At 30.9% G+C, this 17,685-nt stretch overlaps 3 protein-coding genes across 3 annotated transcripts; 1 reads left to right on the top strand and 2 right to left on the bottom strand.

Moving 5' to 3' along the window:
- Positions 1 to 1,524: 1,524 nt before the first annotated feature.
- On the top strand, positions 1,525 to 4,245 carry LOC120092160 (transcription factor bHLH130). The gene is made up of 6 exons (XM_039050388.1): positions 1,525 to 2,576; positions 2,862 to 3,178; positions 3,281 to 3,451; positions 3,561 to 3,626; positions 3,699 to 3,767; positions 3,848 to 4,245. Exons 1-6 carry the CDS (start codon positions 2,174 to 2,176, stop codon positions 3,917 to 3,919), a joined length of 1,098 nt encoding a protein of 365 aa, XP_038906316.1. The 5' UTR covers positions 1,525 to 2,173; the 3' UTR covers positions 3,920 to 4,245.
- A 2,312-nt stretch (positions 4,246 to 6,557) lies between these two features.
- On the bottom strand, positions 6,558 to 10,045 carry LOC120091350 (3,9-dihydroxypterocarpan 6A-monooxygenase-like). Its single transcript, XM_039049349.1, is given in 5 exon segments — positions 6,558 to 6,963; positions 6,966 to 7,170; positions 7,173 to 7,298; positions 8,546 to 8,918; positions 9,444 to 10,045. Coding segments are annotated over 5 exon segments (1,524 nt in total). The 5' UTR covers positions 9,983 to 10,045; the 3' UTR covers positions 6,558 to 6,682.
- A 2,303-nt stretch (positions 10,046 to 12,348) lies between these two features.
- LOC120091524 (3,9-dihydroxypterocarpan 6A-monooxygenase) lies at positions 12,349 to 15,624 on the bottom strand. The gene is made up of 2 exons (XM_039049601.1): positions 14,632 to 15,624; positions 12,349 to 13,155 (listed from the first exon to the last, which is right to left on the bottom strand). The coding sequence occupies exons 1-2, from the start codon at positions 15,622 to 15,624 to the stop codon at positions 12,520 to 12,522; spliced, it is 1,629 nt and encodes a 542-aa protein (XP_038905529.1). The 3' UTR covers positions 12,349 to 12,519.
- Positions 15,625 to 17,685: the final 2,061 nt, after the last annotated feature.

The raw sequence follows: 17,685 nt of genomic DNA, 5'->3' as shown, positions 1-17,685 counted from the left end.
AATATAATTTATGCTTCACATGGTCAATATTTTTGTTATTGAATTTAAAACAAACTTTTGTAATCAATATTATAGATCTTAATTTTTCTTGAATTTCAAATTTTGTATTCAATTGTAACCATCCCTATAGTTTACTAATTTAAACTATAATAATTCTTATAATAAATGTGAGGAGTTGTACATTTTTCTTTCTTTCTTTCTTTCTTTCTTTTTTTCAAAGGTATTATGACTAAAGTGAGGTGAGGGAATCAAACCTCTAATCTCGAAGTCGATAGTTCAAACACTATACCAATTGAGCTACGCTCATATTGGCGAGTTGTACATTTTTCCAAACATGCCATTTACTTGAGATTAATTGCAACAATTTCATAAGTCGGTCAATTTGAGCATAATTCTATTTGGATCAACAAATTTCATGAGTTGAGATTGGTATTGGAAAAAGCCTCCTGCTTCTATCACAAAAATAAACAAAAAAAATAAAAATAAAAAATCAATTAAAAATAATAAAATTAGAAAACACAAGAATTAATGTGGAAAAACTCCAAATTGAAGAATGAACCATAGACCATAAAAGATTTCACTATATGATTTTTCTAATCAAAATAATATTTTTTTTCTCTCAATCCTAATTACAAGAGCATACTCTCAAACTATAGAATACATAGAGAGAATTTAACTCGAGTTAATACATCTAAATTTAAAGTGTTTTCTAATCGAGATGATTTGAAACAAACGACATAAACTTCTTTTATAGTGTTTGGATCCCATGACTTTCATGAACTTTTCTGATATATAATAGCTGCATTTCTAACATTTTACTAAAATCCAACCGTTGGATCATTTATCTTAGGAAAAAGTAATTGATGCCTTACACAACTCAGTTGTGTTGAACTAGATACACATAACTTTAAGTAGTTATTAAATATATGTACATTCTCATTAGGCATTGCTCTCATTTGACCATTAAAACATAACACAATTAATTAAGACATAAAGAATTATTCTAAACTAAAAAAAAAAAACTAAAATAATGTTTAAGAAAAAAATAGAAACCTTAATCTACATAAATATAGAATTTGATTATTTATAAACAATCATACCTTAAGCTATGAAGTATGACCTTTTATAAATAATTAAATTCAATTATATATTATTTAAAAAAACAATCATACTTTAATCTAAAAATAGAAACCTACATAAATTTGCATAAATGAATTCGATTATTAAATCAAATAAACAAAACAATTCATGGTTAAATTAAAATCTTAAGCTACATATAATAATTATATTGTAAAAGAAAAATAGTAATAAATAAAGTTTTTCTCGTAAGTTGAGTATCTTTGTCCATGTCCCTACCACTTTCCAAAACAGAATTTCATGGGCCTTTTTTTTTAAAAAAAAAAAAAAATTTCCAAAGGGAAAAAATAGTTTTTTAAAAAAATTATTCAATGCTGAAAATGGGTTCCGCTAAGTTAACAGCGCCGTGACTGTTCCCAAAATATCGCCCCAAAATAGCAAAGCTTTGTCTCGATCTTCGTTATAATGTAATTAAAGAAAGCAAAGAAAAAAAGAAAAACAGAGGAAATCAATGGCGTCTTCTGTAAAGGCAAAAGCAAATCCTAAAGGCCGCGACTGAGGAATGCCCGATTTGCCCTCTTTATCTCTCTTTCTCTCTCTCTATCCGTACAATCTCTCTCATTCCAAAACAAGATTGATTTACAAATCCAATCTTATTTTCCTTTCCTTTCTTCTTCCTCCTTTTCGTTTTTTTCTTCCATTTACTTCTTCTTTGACCGCTGATTCTTCAGTTCTTTCCTTCGTCTAATCTCTTCTCATATACTCTGTCTTTTCACTTCCATGGCTTCTCATTACTTACTTCTCTTGTGGGTAGGTTTTCCATTATCCTTCTGGATTGTGCGTTTTTAATCCCTTTCTTCCTGTGGCTTCTTCTATAAGATCTTATCTCCACTCTGCTTACAAATTAAGCTGATGACATGACCCATTTCGTTGGTTCTTGAAAGTGTGAGAGGATTTTCCTTGATTTTCTAAAGGTGGGATTAAGAGGGTTCTCGTTTTTTTCCCCTTAAAAAGCTTGTACTACTCTGAACTTCCCCTTTTTGCCAGTGTTCTGAAAAAGGGGGATTGGATTGGGGGGTTTTGCTCTGTTTTATTGATGGGTTCGAATACCCACCAGAGTTTTCAGCAACCCAATTCGGCGTTGCTTCGATTTCGCTCTGCTCCCAGTTCTTTGTTTGCAGATTTCGCTCAGGGGATTGATTCTAAGCGCTCGAATCCCTTCGAGGGCTCTGAATCAGAGCGGTTAGTTTCTAGATTTGGGAGTCGTGGTGGCGGTGGTAATAGTAATGATTCGGAATCTCCGGTGGCCGGAAACTACACTTCTGGTCTGCCGCCGCATTATCCCCGGCTGAACTCCGCCGTCAACTGTTCCTCCTCCTCTTCCTCTTCTTGTTCTTCTTCTTCCTCCTCAATGTGTAGCTCACTTGGTTTTTTAGGTCCTAATCTTGTTCGTCAGAGTAGCTCTCCTGCTGGGGTTTTCTCTCAACTCAATCAAAATGGTGAATGTTTCTCTCTCTTGTTCTGTTTTACTTTTTCTACATTACTTTGAGAAATTCTAAGTTGCATTAATGGCATAAGTCAACGTTTCCTGTGGATTTTTTTTCATTCCATTTCATGTTTAATCTGATAGATGAGCTCATCCAATATACTGATGTAGAATTTTTGAGTTTTCTATTGCTTCTTGTTGATGTGATTTGATCTTGATATCTCTGGATTGTTGAGTTATGTTGTTTGTAGAAAGGGATTTTATGTTTAGATTTTGATCGAGTTGAGTGTAATTGTAGGCTTTGGTGGGGGAAATTTCAGTAGACTGAGTGGTAATAACAATGGAGGGGAAGTTAGTCCATCATCTAACAGATTGACCTCTCAAATTAGCTTCTCTTCTTTGCTGCCTTCTTCTCTGGGGATGTTTCCTCAGATCTCTGAACAAGTAGTTGGGAATGAAAAGCTTGCAAATAGCAATAATGGAGAGACTCAGTTCTTTACTCCATCTGGGTTTCCCTTTGCTTCCTGGAATGAATCGTCTCAGTTTCCGGAGACTTTTACCAGCATAAAGCGCGATCCGGATAGTAATAAGAAGTTGTTTTCTAGTAGTCCTCAGGTATGGATCAATTGATTAGCTGAGATTATGATAATCTAGTTGTTGTTTTCTTTTCTTTTGTGTATATATGATGTTGACATTGAGGCGTTTGGTGTTGATTAGAATGGCGAGATCGGGAACCGAGTTCATTTGCTGTCGCACCATTTGAGCTTGCCCAAGAACGCAACCGATGTAGCTTCCATTGAGAAGTTGTTGCAGCTCCAAGATGCGGTTCCTTGTAGAATTAGAGCGAAACGAGGCTGCGCTACTCATCCTCGCAGCATTGCAGAACGGGTGAGAGAAGCGTCATCCAGCTATATCGACTTTCACATATTATTCGTCAGCTAGAAAATCATTAAATTACCCTGCAAATTACTAATATATAGAATTAATTCACTCATAGGTGCGACGAACTCGGATCAGCGAACGTATGAGGAAGCTACAAGATCTTGTACCAAATATGGACAAGGTATATACATACAAACTTCCCTTCCACATACAAATCTCACTTCAAAGCTCATTTATGTTCATCTTCTTACAGCAAACGAACACGGCGGACATGTTGGACTTAGCGGTCGACTACATCAAAGAGCTTCAGAAACAATTCAAGGTAAGAAGAACATGCATTTCCTCTAAATCAAACAGATTTTACAAGAGCTATAATATGGTTTTTTTCCCCTTCTTTTGCAGACGTTAAGCGACAACAGAGCGAATTGCGTGTGTCTGAATATGCAGAAGCCGGTATCGAGTCAGATAATGTGAGAAGCTTTCTGTACAGAAAGAATAAAATGATAGAAGAACAAGATGTGAGATGAAGGAAGAAGGAAGTACTGTTTTTATTATACATTTAAATATGTGTTTTGTTAAGGAATAACAACAGTAGAGAAGAAAGGGTATCTTAAAGGTGAAAACAAGAGCAAAGTTAAAAGGTTCCAATAGGAAAAGAAAGAAAAAAAAAAAAAAGAGGGAGAAATTTGTAATGGAAATATGTTTGGAATAATCAATGAAATATGTTGTTGTAAAGTGAAGAGGATATAATTTTTTTAAAAAAGTATATGGTTAGAGTTATTTTGAACTAAAATCCCAAATAAGGAAAGGGCATTTATTTGTTGTTGGATTTGATTGAAGTTGAACCTACCTTTTCATGTGTTTATTGGTGGTTTTATTGCTGCAACAATCATTGATGTGTTTCTGTACCTTTTGTCTGATTGGACTAAGGGGACCTTCTATGAGCCCTAATCTTTGCCTACCATTCTTTTCATGTCTATTTAACCTTTTTAAACCTAACATTAATAAGTCCTTCCTCTATTCTAACATCTTTTAAAATTTAAAAATTTATTAAACACAAAATTAAAATTTTAAAGGTTAGATTGACCATTATTGATGATTTTTTTTTAAAAAAATTCATTTTGAAGTGTTCTAATTGCCTAAAAATATATCTTTTAAAAATTTATCTAATTATGTTCTAACTTATTTTCATATTTATTTAAAAATGCGACATGAAATGCAAGTTTGTTTGGTTCATCATCTCTATAAAAAAGGGGGGAAAATCATTAACTATGGTGGTTCATATCTAAGGTTTCCTTTTGTTTTAACATTATCTTCGATGGCTTGAGGGAGACGTGTGGATCCAAGGGTTTCAATTTGTCACAAGATTCTTTTGAGGCTTTTAGAATTCTTTTATTATTATTATTATTATTGTTGTTTCTTTTATTTATATATTTTAAAAAAAATATTAATTTCTACTCCTAAACTTTGAAGTTTATATCAATTTAAACCCTTCATTATGTTTTATTTGGATACACTTGTAAAAGTTGAGGGTTTAAATTGATACATTTATGAAAGTTCAGATTTTAAATGGATACACTCTTGAAAGTTTAGGGTCTAGATTTGATACAAATATTAGTTTGAGGTTAAAATTGATACAACTCTCAAAGTTTAGGGTTCAAATTGATACAATTATCCGTTTAAAGTTTAAATTGATACAATTATCAAAATTTAAAGGTATAAATTGATATTTATCCTATATTTTTAAAATTTTTAATAGGAATTATTTTAATTAGAATTAATTGGGGTATAGTCCTAAGGTTAAATGGTGGAACCATATCCATCATTTAAATGAAACTTGAGGGACAAAAAAGTGTTTTTTCTAATATTTTTCTAATCTAACAAGATGGTGGGAAATTTAGGCTCTCACACGACCAAATCTGTCTCTTGCTTTTCCATAAGTTGATTGCATGCATTTTTTTTTTTTAAAAATAATACAATTTTGATGTTTTTTTTTTTTAAAAAAATAATACCATATTGATTTTTTCTAAATGAAAACAATTTCCCTTCATATTGATTATTGACAAAGAAAATTAACATTTTAGATAATTATTTAAAAAATGATAAAATTATAACAAAAACATTTTTTTAAGAATAGATTCATTTTAGCTTTAATTATTTTGTATCTAAAACGCAAAAAAATTAAGGTAATTGTTTTAAATAATAAAATTGTTGAAAATAATTTCAAGTATAATTAAATATTACTGTCTATCAATGATAGACAACGATAGACATTTATCATCGACACTAATAGATGTCTATCGTGGTCTATCATATGAAATTTTGTTATATTTGTAAATAAGTTTGTTAATCTTTCTTTCTTTAAAAAAAAAAATCCAAGAAATTAGTATTATTTAATTATTTACAAACATTGTAACCAACTTCTTCCTATCTAAAGCTAAAATTTTCTAAAACGCTTGTTTTCATATTATAGCTAGATTCCCTTTTTTTATTATTAAAAAAAAAAATAGTTGCCAACAATTATCTACAACAAATCAAAACTAAGCTTTGGATATTTTACTTTAAGAAAAGTATGTAATGTTCAAAGAACTATATATATATATATATATTACCTAAAAAAGATTAATAATTAACAATATACCTATGACTGTTCATACATATTAAGTCCAATATGGGGTAGGTTTATGAGGTTGCTGCTCTCTTGGGATATCATTGTAACGGTGAAAGTTGGACTTTTTTCCTTCTTTGTCGAGACAAATTCTTTGTTTCAAAGAATTTACTTGAAAGTCGAGACTCTATTATAACAAAATCTAAATATTTAATTATGATATGCTAGCTTTCTATCATTAAAGACTCACTAATTAGTCTTCGAAGTGGTAATTCGGTTGCCGACAAGTTTGTCATACTCAATGGACCAATCCTTTTCAAAGTATGATTGAAGACCACCCTTCATGAATGGATGTTACCGTGTCATGTGATATGTCAAATCTTTCGTTATGACTTTTTTCTATTGTTCTATTTTTTTAGGAAAAGAGAGTCCAAGAATAGAAATTAATGATATGATTATACATTGTCATAGATTAATTGTAATAATTGATATGTGATATTGAGATGATACTTCATATTTATTTTGTCGATAATTCGATAAAATTGTGACTTTGATATTTTTGTCCACATTGATATTTTAAACATGACGAGAAATCAACAACTAGAAAAGTGAAAACAGAATCCATTCCCTTAGATAGAAGGAAAAGGATGAAGCCTAGGCACAGGGACTAGAACCAAGGAATGAGCTCGTCGGAGAGAGATTCCAGGCCCTTCTTCCATATCAACGCCGCTGCCGCCGTCAACCCTCCACTCAAAGCACTGAATCAACCTCCCAAGAACTGCCGGCACCGCCACCAGAGCCAGAGCGGCGCCGGGGCAGCTCCGGCGGCCGCTCCCAAACGGCATAAGATCAAAGCTCTGAAGGTCGGAACCAGCCGGACGGTTCAAGAATCGATCCGGGTTGAACGGGTTGGTTCGGGCCAGTGGTCTGGGTCGCGGGCTATGGCCCAGACGTTGACGAGCAGGCGGGTCTTGGCCGGAATGTGGTAGCCGGCGACGGCGCAGGGCTCGGTGGCCTCCCGGACGATGAGCGGCGCCGTGGGGTGGAGGCGGAGGGTCTCTTTGACGACGGCTTGGAGATAGGGGAGATTGGGGAGATCGGATTCGTGAAGGAGACGGGTTTTTCGCGCGTGACGGAGTCGAGTTCTTGAGTTGCTTTGGCCATGGCGGATGGGTTGTTGATTAGCTCTGCTAATGCCCACTCTGTCGCCGCCGCTGATGTTTCAGTTCCGGCGCCGAATATGTTCTGAAGACGATGAAGACAAGAGGGTCATATTTGCCATTAGACATTTTATATGATCAAATAATTTCTTAACAATTTCAATGATTTTCTTCAAATTTGAATCAATCTTAAAACTTAGGGGGAAAAAAACTTTCCCATTCATTTTAAAAATACTCATTTTTTTTTTCAAAAAATTGCAATATTAGAATTGACCTGCATAGACATTATTTCAAAAGTAGTCGGGTAAATATTTGTTAGGATATGTTAGACAAAATCGAAATGGTGTGTATGGTGACTTAAAGAGGAAAAAGGAAACTCAGACATTGACACAGAGTTTAAGGTCACTGCCACACTCACTCTAGATCTTAAATTTTATCAAACATTCTAATGAGTTTCCACTTTAAAGAGTATTTTTGAAACATATACAAAAGATTTAAGTGGTAATCTTGTAACGTAAGCTTTTAAAATTAAGAGATAAATCATGTCCAAAAGAACTAACTTATTATTTTTTTAATATTTTCCAAACAATTAATTAATTTTTTTAAAAGTAAAAAAATCAAGACAAAATTACTAAACAAAACCATCAATTTCTTCTAAAAGAAATAACCAATAGTTGATTAAATAATGAAGGGCAAAACTACAATTTTGATAACCGAAACTATTTAGCCTTAAGATAACATTTGAAAAATTATGTTGAATTTGGCAACTATTTAACTTTTGGTTTTTGATTTTTTTTTTTTTTTAAATTAAGTTTATATACTCTACTTTTACCTTAAAATTTTTTCCTTTATTATCCAATTTTTCCCTGTAATCTAAAAAACAAACTATATTTTGAAAATTAAAAAAAGTAACTTTTAAAATTTTATTTTTGATTTTAGAATTTAACTAAAAATTCAATCATTGTATTCAAGAAATATGCAAAACGTTATTAGAAATGTGGAGGAAATATGTTTAATTTTAAAAGAAGAAAACAAAAAATGAAATGATTACTAAAGGTCTTTTAAGTCTCTAGATATTATATTAGGATTATTTTTTGTTACCACCGTTAAAATTGATTAAAGAAGCACTTGATATGATATATGATGAAATAAGATTAGGAGAAATTAGATGATATGGTGAGATCATTTAATAGTTATATTTAATAGATTAGTTAATATTCTATTAATCAAAATAAGTGAGAGAGATATTAAGAAAAACACAAACCAAAGTCTAAAATTGTATTTAAAACGTTACAGAATAACAAACTAAATAGAATAAAATTTGTAACTTACCATAACAAAAGCCTTAATATTCTCTCTTGTGAGTTTGATTTCTGAGCTTTTATCTTCATAAATGTCCAGTAAAATATCAAGCAAATCCTTAACTCCATCATCTTTACCATCTTCTTTCTTCCTCTTCCTCTCTTCTTCATGCTCCTTTATTATCTTCTCCATCATTATATCATACCTCTTTCTCACATCTCTTACTCTTCTTCCAAACCCTTGTAGATCCAATCTCTTGCAGAACCAAATCATATCCGCCACGTTAAGTTCTCCGGCGAGCTCGCACATCTCCCCCACCAACTTCCCGATCTCTTCCGATCCATCTTCCTTCTCCGAGGATCTTCTCCTCAATGCCATCCTCGATATTATGTTGTTCATCAACCTTGTCATATCGTAAACAATTCATTTAAACTTTTGAGTTTGAAGTCCTAAGTATATGTATTCTTGTTTTTTTTTATTGTCCAAACTTCTTTTAAAGGAAAAATAATGTTTGAAGAAGTAATCAGTGACTTAAAATAGTATTGGATTATGTACGAATGTGCGTATTATGAATAAATTATATATTATTGGAGTCTCATGAAAATCTGTTATATGATGACATTTTGAACGATCGAATATGGGGGGTCTCACTCTGAGCCTTAAAGGAATGCGTTATATAAACTCTATCTAACCCTAGAGGCGTTTTTAATTGATCCATAATTTGATATTTTTTTCTCTATTAATAAAACTGCTCTCTCCATCTGTCTGTAGAGGTAGTTAATACACATTGTTAGTGAACCACTTAAATCTCCTTGTGTTGATTCTGTATTATTTACATTTTCTGTTTATCTTTTATAAATTATCGAATCTTAATATGAACCATAATCTAGCTGCTTTAAATTCGTAGTGAGGAATGATTTAAACAAACCTTGAAAGCTCAGCTCCAACATCAACCATTGCCCCTATGACAGCTTGCTCATGAATCCTTTGCACAAACAACCTCATTTCGTCGTCTCTTATCGGGCGGTGGAGGTCGAGAGTCCGACCACCGAGGAGCTCCGTCATGCACAATTTTTTCAAGAACTTCCAATAGGGTCCATATGGTGCAAAAGTGAAGTCCTTAGAGCCATAAGTGAGATAGTTTATGTTGAGTCTAATGGGTCGGTTTAGAAAGGAGGATTCATTAGTTTTGAGGAATTGTTTAGCCATTTCTGAATTGGAGACAATAACACAAGGTTTAGAGCCAAAGAAGAGATGTATTAATGGTCCATATTGACATGACAATTTGTGAAGGGCTTGGTGAGGGATTCGACCAAGGAGGTGGAGGTGGCCAACCACCGGCAACGACGGTGGGCTCGGTGGACGACGAAGCTTTTCCGTTCGGGTTCGGAAGAGGATGGCGTGAATGAAGAGGAAGAAGGCTAAAAAGAGAGAGAAAAGAAGAAGGTAGTCTGAAAAATCAGCCATATGTGGTTGAGAAAACAATTGTATGATGATGGGAATAGGGGTTTTGTTGTTATATATTCAATTTCACAACTAGTTGCTTTTAAGTCACCCCCCAAGATTTTAGATGTATTTATGATCTAAGAATTGAAGTTTTCTAATTTACCATTTTACCAAAAATTTTGAATCTCTTCAATTATATGCAATCTAACATTCTTTGTGCATAGTTTTGATTTTTTTTTTCTAACTAGTTCAACAAGATAATTAAAACATTAGTAAGCTTTTACAAGATCTCCATAAATATTTATTCAAATTAATTTTTTAGAGTTCAAGATCTCGATATAAAGGATGAAAATGATTAGAATTTTTTTCGTTAGGAAAATTATTTTAAATAATAATACTGCTGAAAATATTTATAAATAATAACAAAATATCAATCTATATATGATAAACCGTAATAGATTACTATCTGTGTCTATTATGAACAGATGGTAGTTTATTCCGCAAATAGACATTAAAATTTTACTATATTTATAAATATTTTGGTTCATTTGTCTATATTTGAAAACAACTATTTTCATTATAATCTAAAACTTCAATGAAATATAAAATAAATATCTACAAAATTTCAATAATAGAGATATAATATTAATGATAAGAATTTTAGACTTATTTTAAAAGGTGAGAAATGCATATTTGTTAATTTAGATTTTCTATAGTTGTTTTTCATTTTCATGATTTTATGGAAATATTTATAGATGTTGACATTTTACCAAAACTTCTTTCAACATGAGATCTCGTCCTTCGAAAATCGGTATCTATATATATAAAAATTAGATTTTAAACCTATTTTCTTTTAATGATATATTTAATATCATGGTCCCTCCATTTTTTATTTTATTTAATTTAATTTTGAAACAATGGTCCCTCCCATTATTGAGTTATATATATTGATTGAAAAAATATTTTTCGATTAAATAATTATAGAGCAGTTAAATATGACAATAAGTATAAATATTTATAATCCCATTGTTGTGAATATTAATTTAGCCAATATTTTGAAATTTCACCAACTTTTAAAGGAAATACGAATGTACAAACAAACAAGTATACAAAATTCCAAATGATTATTCATTATCCATCAATTTTAATGATGTGTTTTGATATCCTATTGTATTAACACTTGATTATTGTCTTAATGCAAATGGTTTGTAATTTATTAAACAATCCAATTATTGTTTGGACACTACTTAATTAATTAAATTTCAGAAAATGACGTTTATTAATATATATATATGTATACCAAATATTTATGATATAACATTTTTTTTAAATAGATCTACTACTACTACTATCTCTAGTTTTGTTTTTGTTTTTTTTTTTTTTTAAAAAAAATTATTATAGTTTAATTAAACAAATTTTGTACCTAAGAAAAACTATATTTTCACACATATATACCGTATGAATTTTCTCCTTATCTAACTTATATAACTTTTATTAAACTTCTCTTTGAATTGGTTATCTACCTATCCACATAAGTTTAAATTATTATTTTTAAGTACAATAATTATATAATGAAAGATTGAACCTTCGATTTCAAAAGAGGAGAGAGGAAGTGCATGTCAATTACTGTTGAGCAAAACTCCCATTTTAACATTTTAACAGTAGAGTTTAAAATAGAGAACAATATAATTTGATTGCCCAAATTCTTAATAGAAATGATATATTTATTGCAAATAATTGTGGATCATAATGAAATAATTAAATTTGGGTACAAAGTGAACTATTAATTTTTGCAATGATAAGATGCATTTTATCTATTGAACTATATTTGGATTGACTTGTGGTGAAACTTCACAACTTAAAAGAAATTAATTAGTAGAGATCGAGTTGTAGTATCTATACCAACAAAATATAATTTTCTTCTCTCGAGATCAGATGCTTACTTGTAAATATAGTATTAAATTTCTGTCAACATGTTGATATTTCCATTGATATTTTCACGTTTCGATGGAGTTTGATATATACATGAGAAGTAAATCAATATTTTAATTATATCATATAAAAATCCACGAAAGATAATAATTAAACAACAAAATATCACTAATAAAAATATAATATAAATAATAAACATGCTAACTTGTTTAAAAGTGATAAAATGTTTATTTACTCATTTAAATTTATTTTTGATTTTTTTGATTTTTATAATTTTTTTTTAAAATATCCATCGAAAACAAAATTTTATCGATATATCAATCAAAATTTCCGTAAAACTAAGACCTAAGAGAGTATTGGAATAGTTATGTGCCGATAAAATCTACAACTTGGGAAATTCCTTAGAAAATCATTTTATCATAAGATATCAAAATAATAAAAAGCACCCAGAAGAAACTTTTGGTAAGAGAATTTATTGGTATATATATACAATCATATGCTTGTACCAATAGAAAGAAAGCAAATTACCTCATCTAATACAAAGCACTTCATAAAACATTTAAATTCATAATGCACTTAAACTTGTTTAATACTGAGCAATACAAAATATAAATATTGTCGTCTTCTTAATCACTACCATGAATGGGGTTCGCATAACAAAAGAGCGGCGTGGCCATCTCTGCAGCAAATCCTGACCCAGGAGTCAAATCAATGTTGCCGCTACCGTCCCCACTTGTCTTCCAATCAAAGCGTTGCACCATGGTGGCAATTGCACATGGAAAAACTAGCAATGCAAGGGAAGCTCCAGGACAGCCTCTCTTTCCACTACCAAACGGAATGTACCGGAAATTTTGCCCTTTCATTTCCATCCGGTGGGTGCCGATATTGTCGAGGGAGCCTTTCAGAAACCTCTCTGGCAAGAACTTGTCGGGGTCTGACCACGACTCTGGGTCTTTCATGACGGCGTATGCGTTGACCAAGACCCGAGTTTTGGCCTTGATTAATAAGCCGTTGATGTTGCAGTCATCTAGACATTCCCTAATGATGATTGGCGCTGACGGGTGGAGACGCAACGTTTCGTTGACCACTGCTCGGAGATATGGGAGGTTGGGGAGATCAGATTCTTCGACCATCTTCTTGTTTCCAATCACTGAAGTTATTTCTTTTCTTAGCTCTTGGAGTGATTCCCGACGATTTAGGAGCTCCCCCATTGCCCATAATATTGCCGTCGCAGTCGTGTCGGTGCCTGCCATAAAAAGGTCCTACCCAGACAAAAGGGAGGATGATTATATATTAATGTCTTAATTGGTTTTTCTTTTTTTCTTTTTTTTTTTTTTAATTTTTTAATTTTTTTATAATATATGGGTGAGAATAGAACTTTGAAAGTTGACAGTATAACAAAATTTATATCTTAGTCAAGTTATGTTCATGATTAATTATTATTAATTATTAATTTTGAGTTTAATGATTACAAAGCTAAAAAATCCAATCATTAACTTGTAAAATGTTAATTATACTCGAATTTAGATATATAAGTGATCAATATAGATAAAAATACAGTGATAGATACTTGATATTGAAACTTTTGTAGTACAAATGCTAACTTTTATTATTTTGTTTGCCATGCTTGTGTCATTAAAAATTAACTGTGATTAATAACATAAAGGAGATTTTCAAATATAAAAAATAACAAAAACTATTTACACAAAAAAGTAAATTTTAATATTCTTTGATAGACGTTAATAAAAGTCTATCAGTATATATCAGTTATAGAAACTAATAGAAGTCTATCATTGATACTCTGCGATAAATACTAATAAAAATCTACTAATATTTGTCAGTATTTTTTTTTTGATATTTTCTATTTGTGAAAATTTTTCCGAGAAAATTCTTAGTGTGAATAAGGAAAATAGGTACTATGGAAAAATATCAACAAATAGAAGTAGTTTTATTTGATAAATATTTTATTTTTGAGAAAATTGTTTGATAAGCTCTACTCGATTATGTTTTCTTTTTTATTTTTTAAAACTTATTCTAGTTTCTTTCAAAGTTTTCTGGTATGATTTTTCGCTCTCTCAAGAAAAATACAGTTTAGATAAATTATAAAAATGAAAATTACATTTTTTTTAGTTTTCAAATTTTAAGTTTAACTTTTTTTTTTAAGCATGAATATAAATTGGATAACAAGACAATAAATTTGATGGCTTAAAAATAGTATTTACAAGTTTAAGAATTTTAAGATTAAAATTCTAATAAACCAAAGGATAATAATTAATCGGAACCTACTTAATTCAGTTTTGAGTTTTAATTTTTTAATAATGTTTTCAAAAGTGTAAGCATAATTTTTTAAAAGTTATTAAGAAAAAAAGTAAAATAAATTTCTTTTCTCAATTTTTTCATATCTCTTTCACCAAAAAAAAAAAAAAAAAAAAAAAAATCAATATTTTCTCCCAACCTTTTTTACCTAAAAAATTCTCTTAACTCACATATTTCTTTTCCTAACAATAATATCTTTCTTATCCTTTTCAACAATTTTTTTCTCTTTGTAATTTTCACTTCTATCCCTTTCTTACTTTTCTCTCTTAATTATTACCATCTCTAATTTTTATTTCTTTTTCTACAATTAATATTCTTCCTATAACTATATCTCTATAAATATTTTAATTTCTTTGATTTTAAAAATCACTTAGACAATAAATAAAAAATGCAGAACCAAAAAAAAAAAAAAAAAAACTCACAAGCAAGAACGATTTGATATCGTTTTTGGTTATCTTCATCTCAGCATTTGGATCTTTGTAAATTTCTAGCAAGATATCCAACAAGTCTCTTCTTCTTTCTTCATCCCCATCACCATTATTGGCAGCTTCATGTTCCTTCATTATCTTCTCTACCAACTCATCAAATCTCTTCAAAGTTTTCACAAACTTTTTTCCATTTCCAGAGAAATCAAACACTTTCAAAGGTCCCAAAATATCCCCCAAACTCAATTTCCCAGCCAGCATATTAATCCTCCAAGCCAAATCCTTAATCTCTTGAGCCTCATCTTTTCCTCCACAACACCTTGTGCTCAAAACCATCCTTGATATGATATTGTTTGTCAAAGTAGTAAACTCCAATCTCATATCTATGGGCTTATTTTCTCTTGAATTTCCCTCTATTCTTTCCATGAGTTTCGCTATCTCGTCGCTGCGGATAGCGGTCGAGACCGCTAGCTGCGGCGGCGACAGAAGCCGTGTCATGGTTAGCTTCTTCATGAATCGCCAATAGGGTCCGTATTGGGCCATGACAAATCTCGACCCTCGATAAATGAAATACTCGGAAGCGCCGAACTCCGGTCGGGAGAGGAAGTTGTGTTCGTGAGTTTTTAGGATCTCTTTGGCAACTGCAGCGTTTGAGACAACGACACACTTTGATGCGCCCAGTCGGAGCTCGATGAGGGGACCATAACGACGAGCTAGGGCTTGGAAGGAGGTGACGAGAACAGGGGTGAGGAGGTGGAGGTGACCGATGAGAGGGAGGGCCGGTGGGCTCGGGGGCGGCGTGGGACCACCCAGAGATGAGGGTTTAGGTTTTGGGAGATGTTTTTTGAGGAAGAGATGGAGGAGGAAGGCAATGATGAACCAGAAGCACCAAAATTGAGAGGTAGAGGTGGTGTTGTCAAAGATGGCCGTTATGGCCTTCATGGTGTGTTGTGTAATAATCATTTTTGGTTTTCTACATTCAATATTCATATAAATATATAGGAATAATAACAGCTCAATATAACTCAATTGCTCTAGGTTTAATTTTTTTAAGCATTAAAAGCCAAAAAAAAGAAAGAAGAAAAGAACGAAATTTTGATTTCTAAATTTTAGGTCTAACTAGCTTTTATTTGATCCTTAAGTTTCAAAATGTTACCATTTTAGTCGTTAAATTAATTAATACACAAACATAAAACGTGATTATTTAGAGAAAAAACAAGATTAGAATTGCACGTTTTGAAACATAGAGAACAAGTTGAAACAAAATTCAAATCCTCAAAAATAGAATTGTAACATTTTGAAATTTAGAGACTAACTTTTAATCAAACTCAAAACTTAAGAAGTAAAATGGTACCAATTTGAAAATTTGAAACCAAATCAAAACTAGACCCAAATCAAGAATAAAAAATATATTTCTCCATGAAAAAAGAAAAAAAAAAAAGTGGTGTTACATATGAAAAAAATATTTGAACACTTGTATGTATATATAAACAAGTGGGAAAAAGAGGCAAGTTTATATCTAATTGCTTAATCTTTAGTTTGCTACATTTCAAAATCCTACTTTATTTATTATTTTTTTTTAAAAAAAAATATTTTTGATTTTTTTCTCATATTGCCTATTTTAAAAAAGATATGGTACCTTTCTGTAGAGTAAACCTTATTTATCTATATACAGTGAAATAGTATACATTTTCTTTTGATTGAAACAATTTAAAAGTAATTGGAGAGATAAATATAGAAAAACAACAAAAAGTTGGGGACAAAATCAATCACATGAATACATGTATATCTACTAAGTTTAATTTATTTATATATTTAAAAAAAACATTAATTGAGGGATGCAACTTATTATTATTATTATTATTTAATTTAATATGATATACATTTTTAATTAGTCTTGTAATATGATTGACCCAATATCAGTTAAATAATTTCAATTTGATCCAATGAGAAACACGAATGTCTCTTATTTGAAAATTTATAAGTATATTTATGAACGAATAGTCTTATACTTATAATTAAAGAATTAATTGTGTTACATCAATGAAATTTTCAATCGGACTCAAAAGGTTTTCGAAATACGCCTGTTTTTAGAAGAACTTTGTCTATTTATATTTATTACCATATGGACTAGACTTATACATGTAATATTAATCTTGTGTTTTAATTTTTCTTCAAATTTAGATGGAAGCTCATGAAAATCTAATAACCTACAGTTATATATATATTGTAAAGTCTTCTTTTTACCTGTAAAATCACAGTGTGTGATAGAACTCGGAGATTATTCGGACAAGGGAGTGGGTGTGTGGTCAAAATCAGGAAAACTAAGAGAAAAATATACAATAAAAAGAAAGAAAAACAAGAAGGGCCTAATTATTATTGTTGTTTAATTTTTGTCTTGGTTTGACTGACCACATAATTGAATGATTTGAAAAATAGAATTGTGGTCCTAATATAATTAATTTTCTTTTAAGCCATGAATGAGAAATTTCCAACTAATCTTACATCACTTATCAAATTAATGACGAGATTATAAATCATCAAATTTGGGATTGATTAAAAAATTGACATGTATCCAAGATTGAAATTGAAGACAAAAAATGGCCGGTCGTTATGTGTTGTCATCTTGACCATTGGATCAAATTAACTATTTTGGTCCAATTAAATATTGAAATTTGGGTTAAAGTCCATTTGAGCCAAAACTGGGTTTGATTTGGTCCAAATGCCCGTTAAGGCCCAAATTCAATTAATTGGATCGAAGGGCCAAGTTTATGGACCAACTAATTCTAAATCTATAAAACCCACTTCGGACTCTATAAATAAAAAAGTTGTCCTTTATTTGAAGGGTTACAAAATTTCGCTCTAGAGAGTGTAGAGAGAATTCTCTCAACAATCCGAATACTCCCTAACTCCTTCTTTGAAGATACAAATAATCTTTTTCCAATCAAGCGTACGCATTCAATTGAGAGAAAATCAGATGATCAAGTACAAAAGATCAAATTACCTCCGCATCAAATCAACTTAAACACAAGTTGCATGAAATACATTTTC

Source organism: Benincasa hispida, chromosome 11 (genome assembly GCF_009727055.1).
Source record: "Benincasa hispida cultivar B227 chromosome 11, ASM972705v1, whole genome shotgun sequence".
In the NCBI taxonomy this organism is placed as follows: Eukaryota; Viridiplantae; Streptophyta; class Magnoliopsida; order Cucurbitales; family Cucurbitaceae; genus Benincasa; species Benincasa hispida.
The sequence above is the reverse complement of the archived record's forward strand: the minus strand, read 5'-3'. Positions and strand labels throughout refer to the sequence as shown.

Bases quoted from the DNA above. Each gene is read 5' to 3' on its own strand.
- LOC120092160 (XM_039050388.1), top strand. From the start codon at position 2,174: ATGGGTTCGAATACCCACCAGAGTTTTCAGCAACCCAATTCGGCGTTG. The intron at 3,179-3,280 runs GTATGGATCAAT...GGTGTTGATTAG, and splicing joins TGTTTTCTAGTAGTCCTCAG to AATGGCGAGATCGGGAACCG. The intron at 3,627-3,698 runs GTATATACATAC...ATCTTCTTACAG, and splicing joins TTGTACCAAATATGGACAAG to CAAACGAACACGGCGGACAT.
- LOC120091524 (XM_039049601.1), bottom strand. From the start codon at position 15,624: ATGAATATTGAATGTAGAAAACCAAAAATGATTATTACACAACACACC. The intron at 13,156-14,631 runs GTGAGTTTTTTT...TTGTCTGGGTAG, and splicing joins ATATCAAATCGTTCTTGCTT to GACCTTTTTATGGCAGGCAC.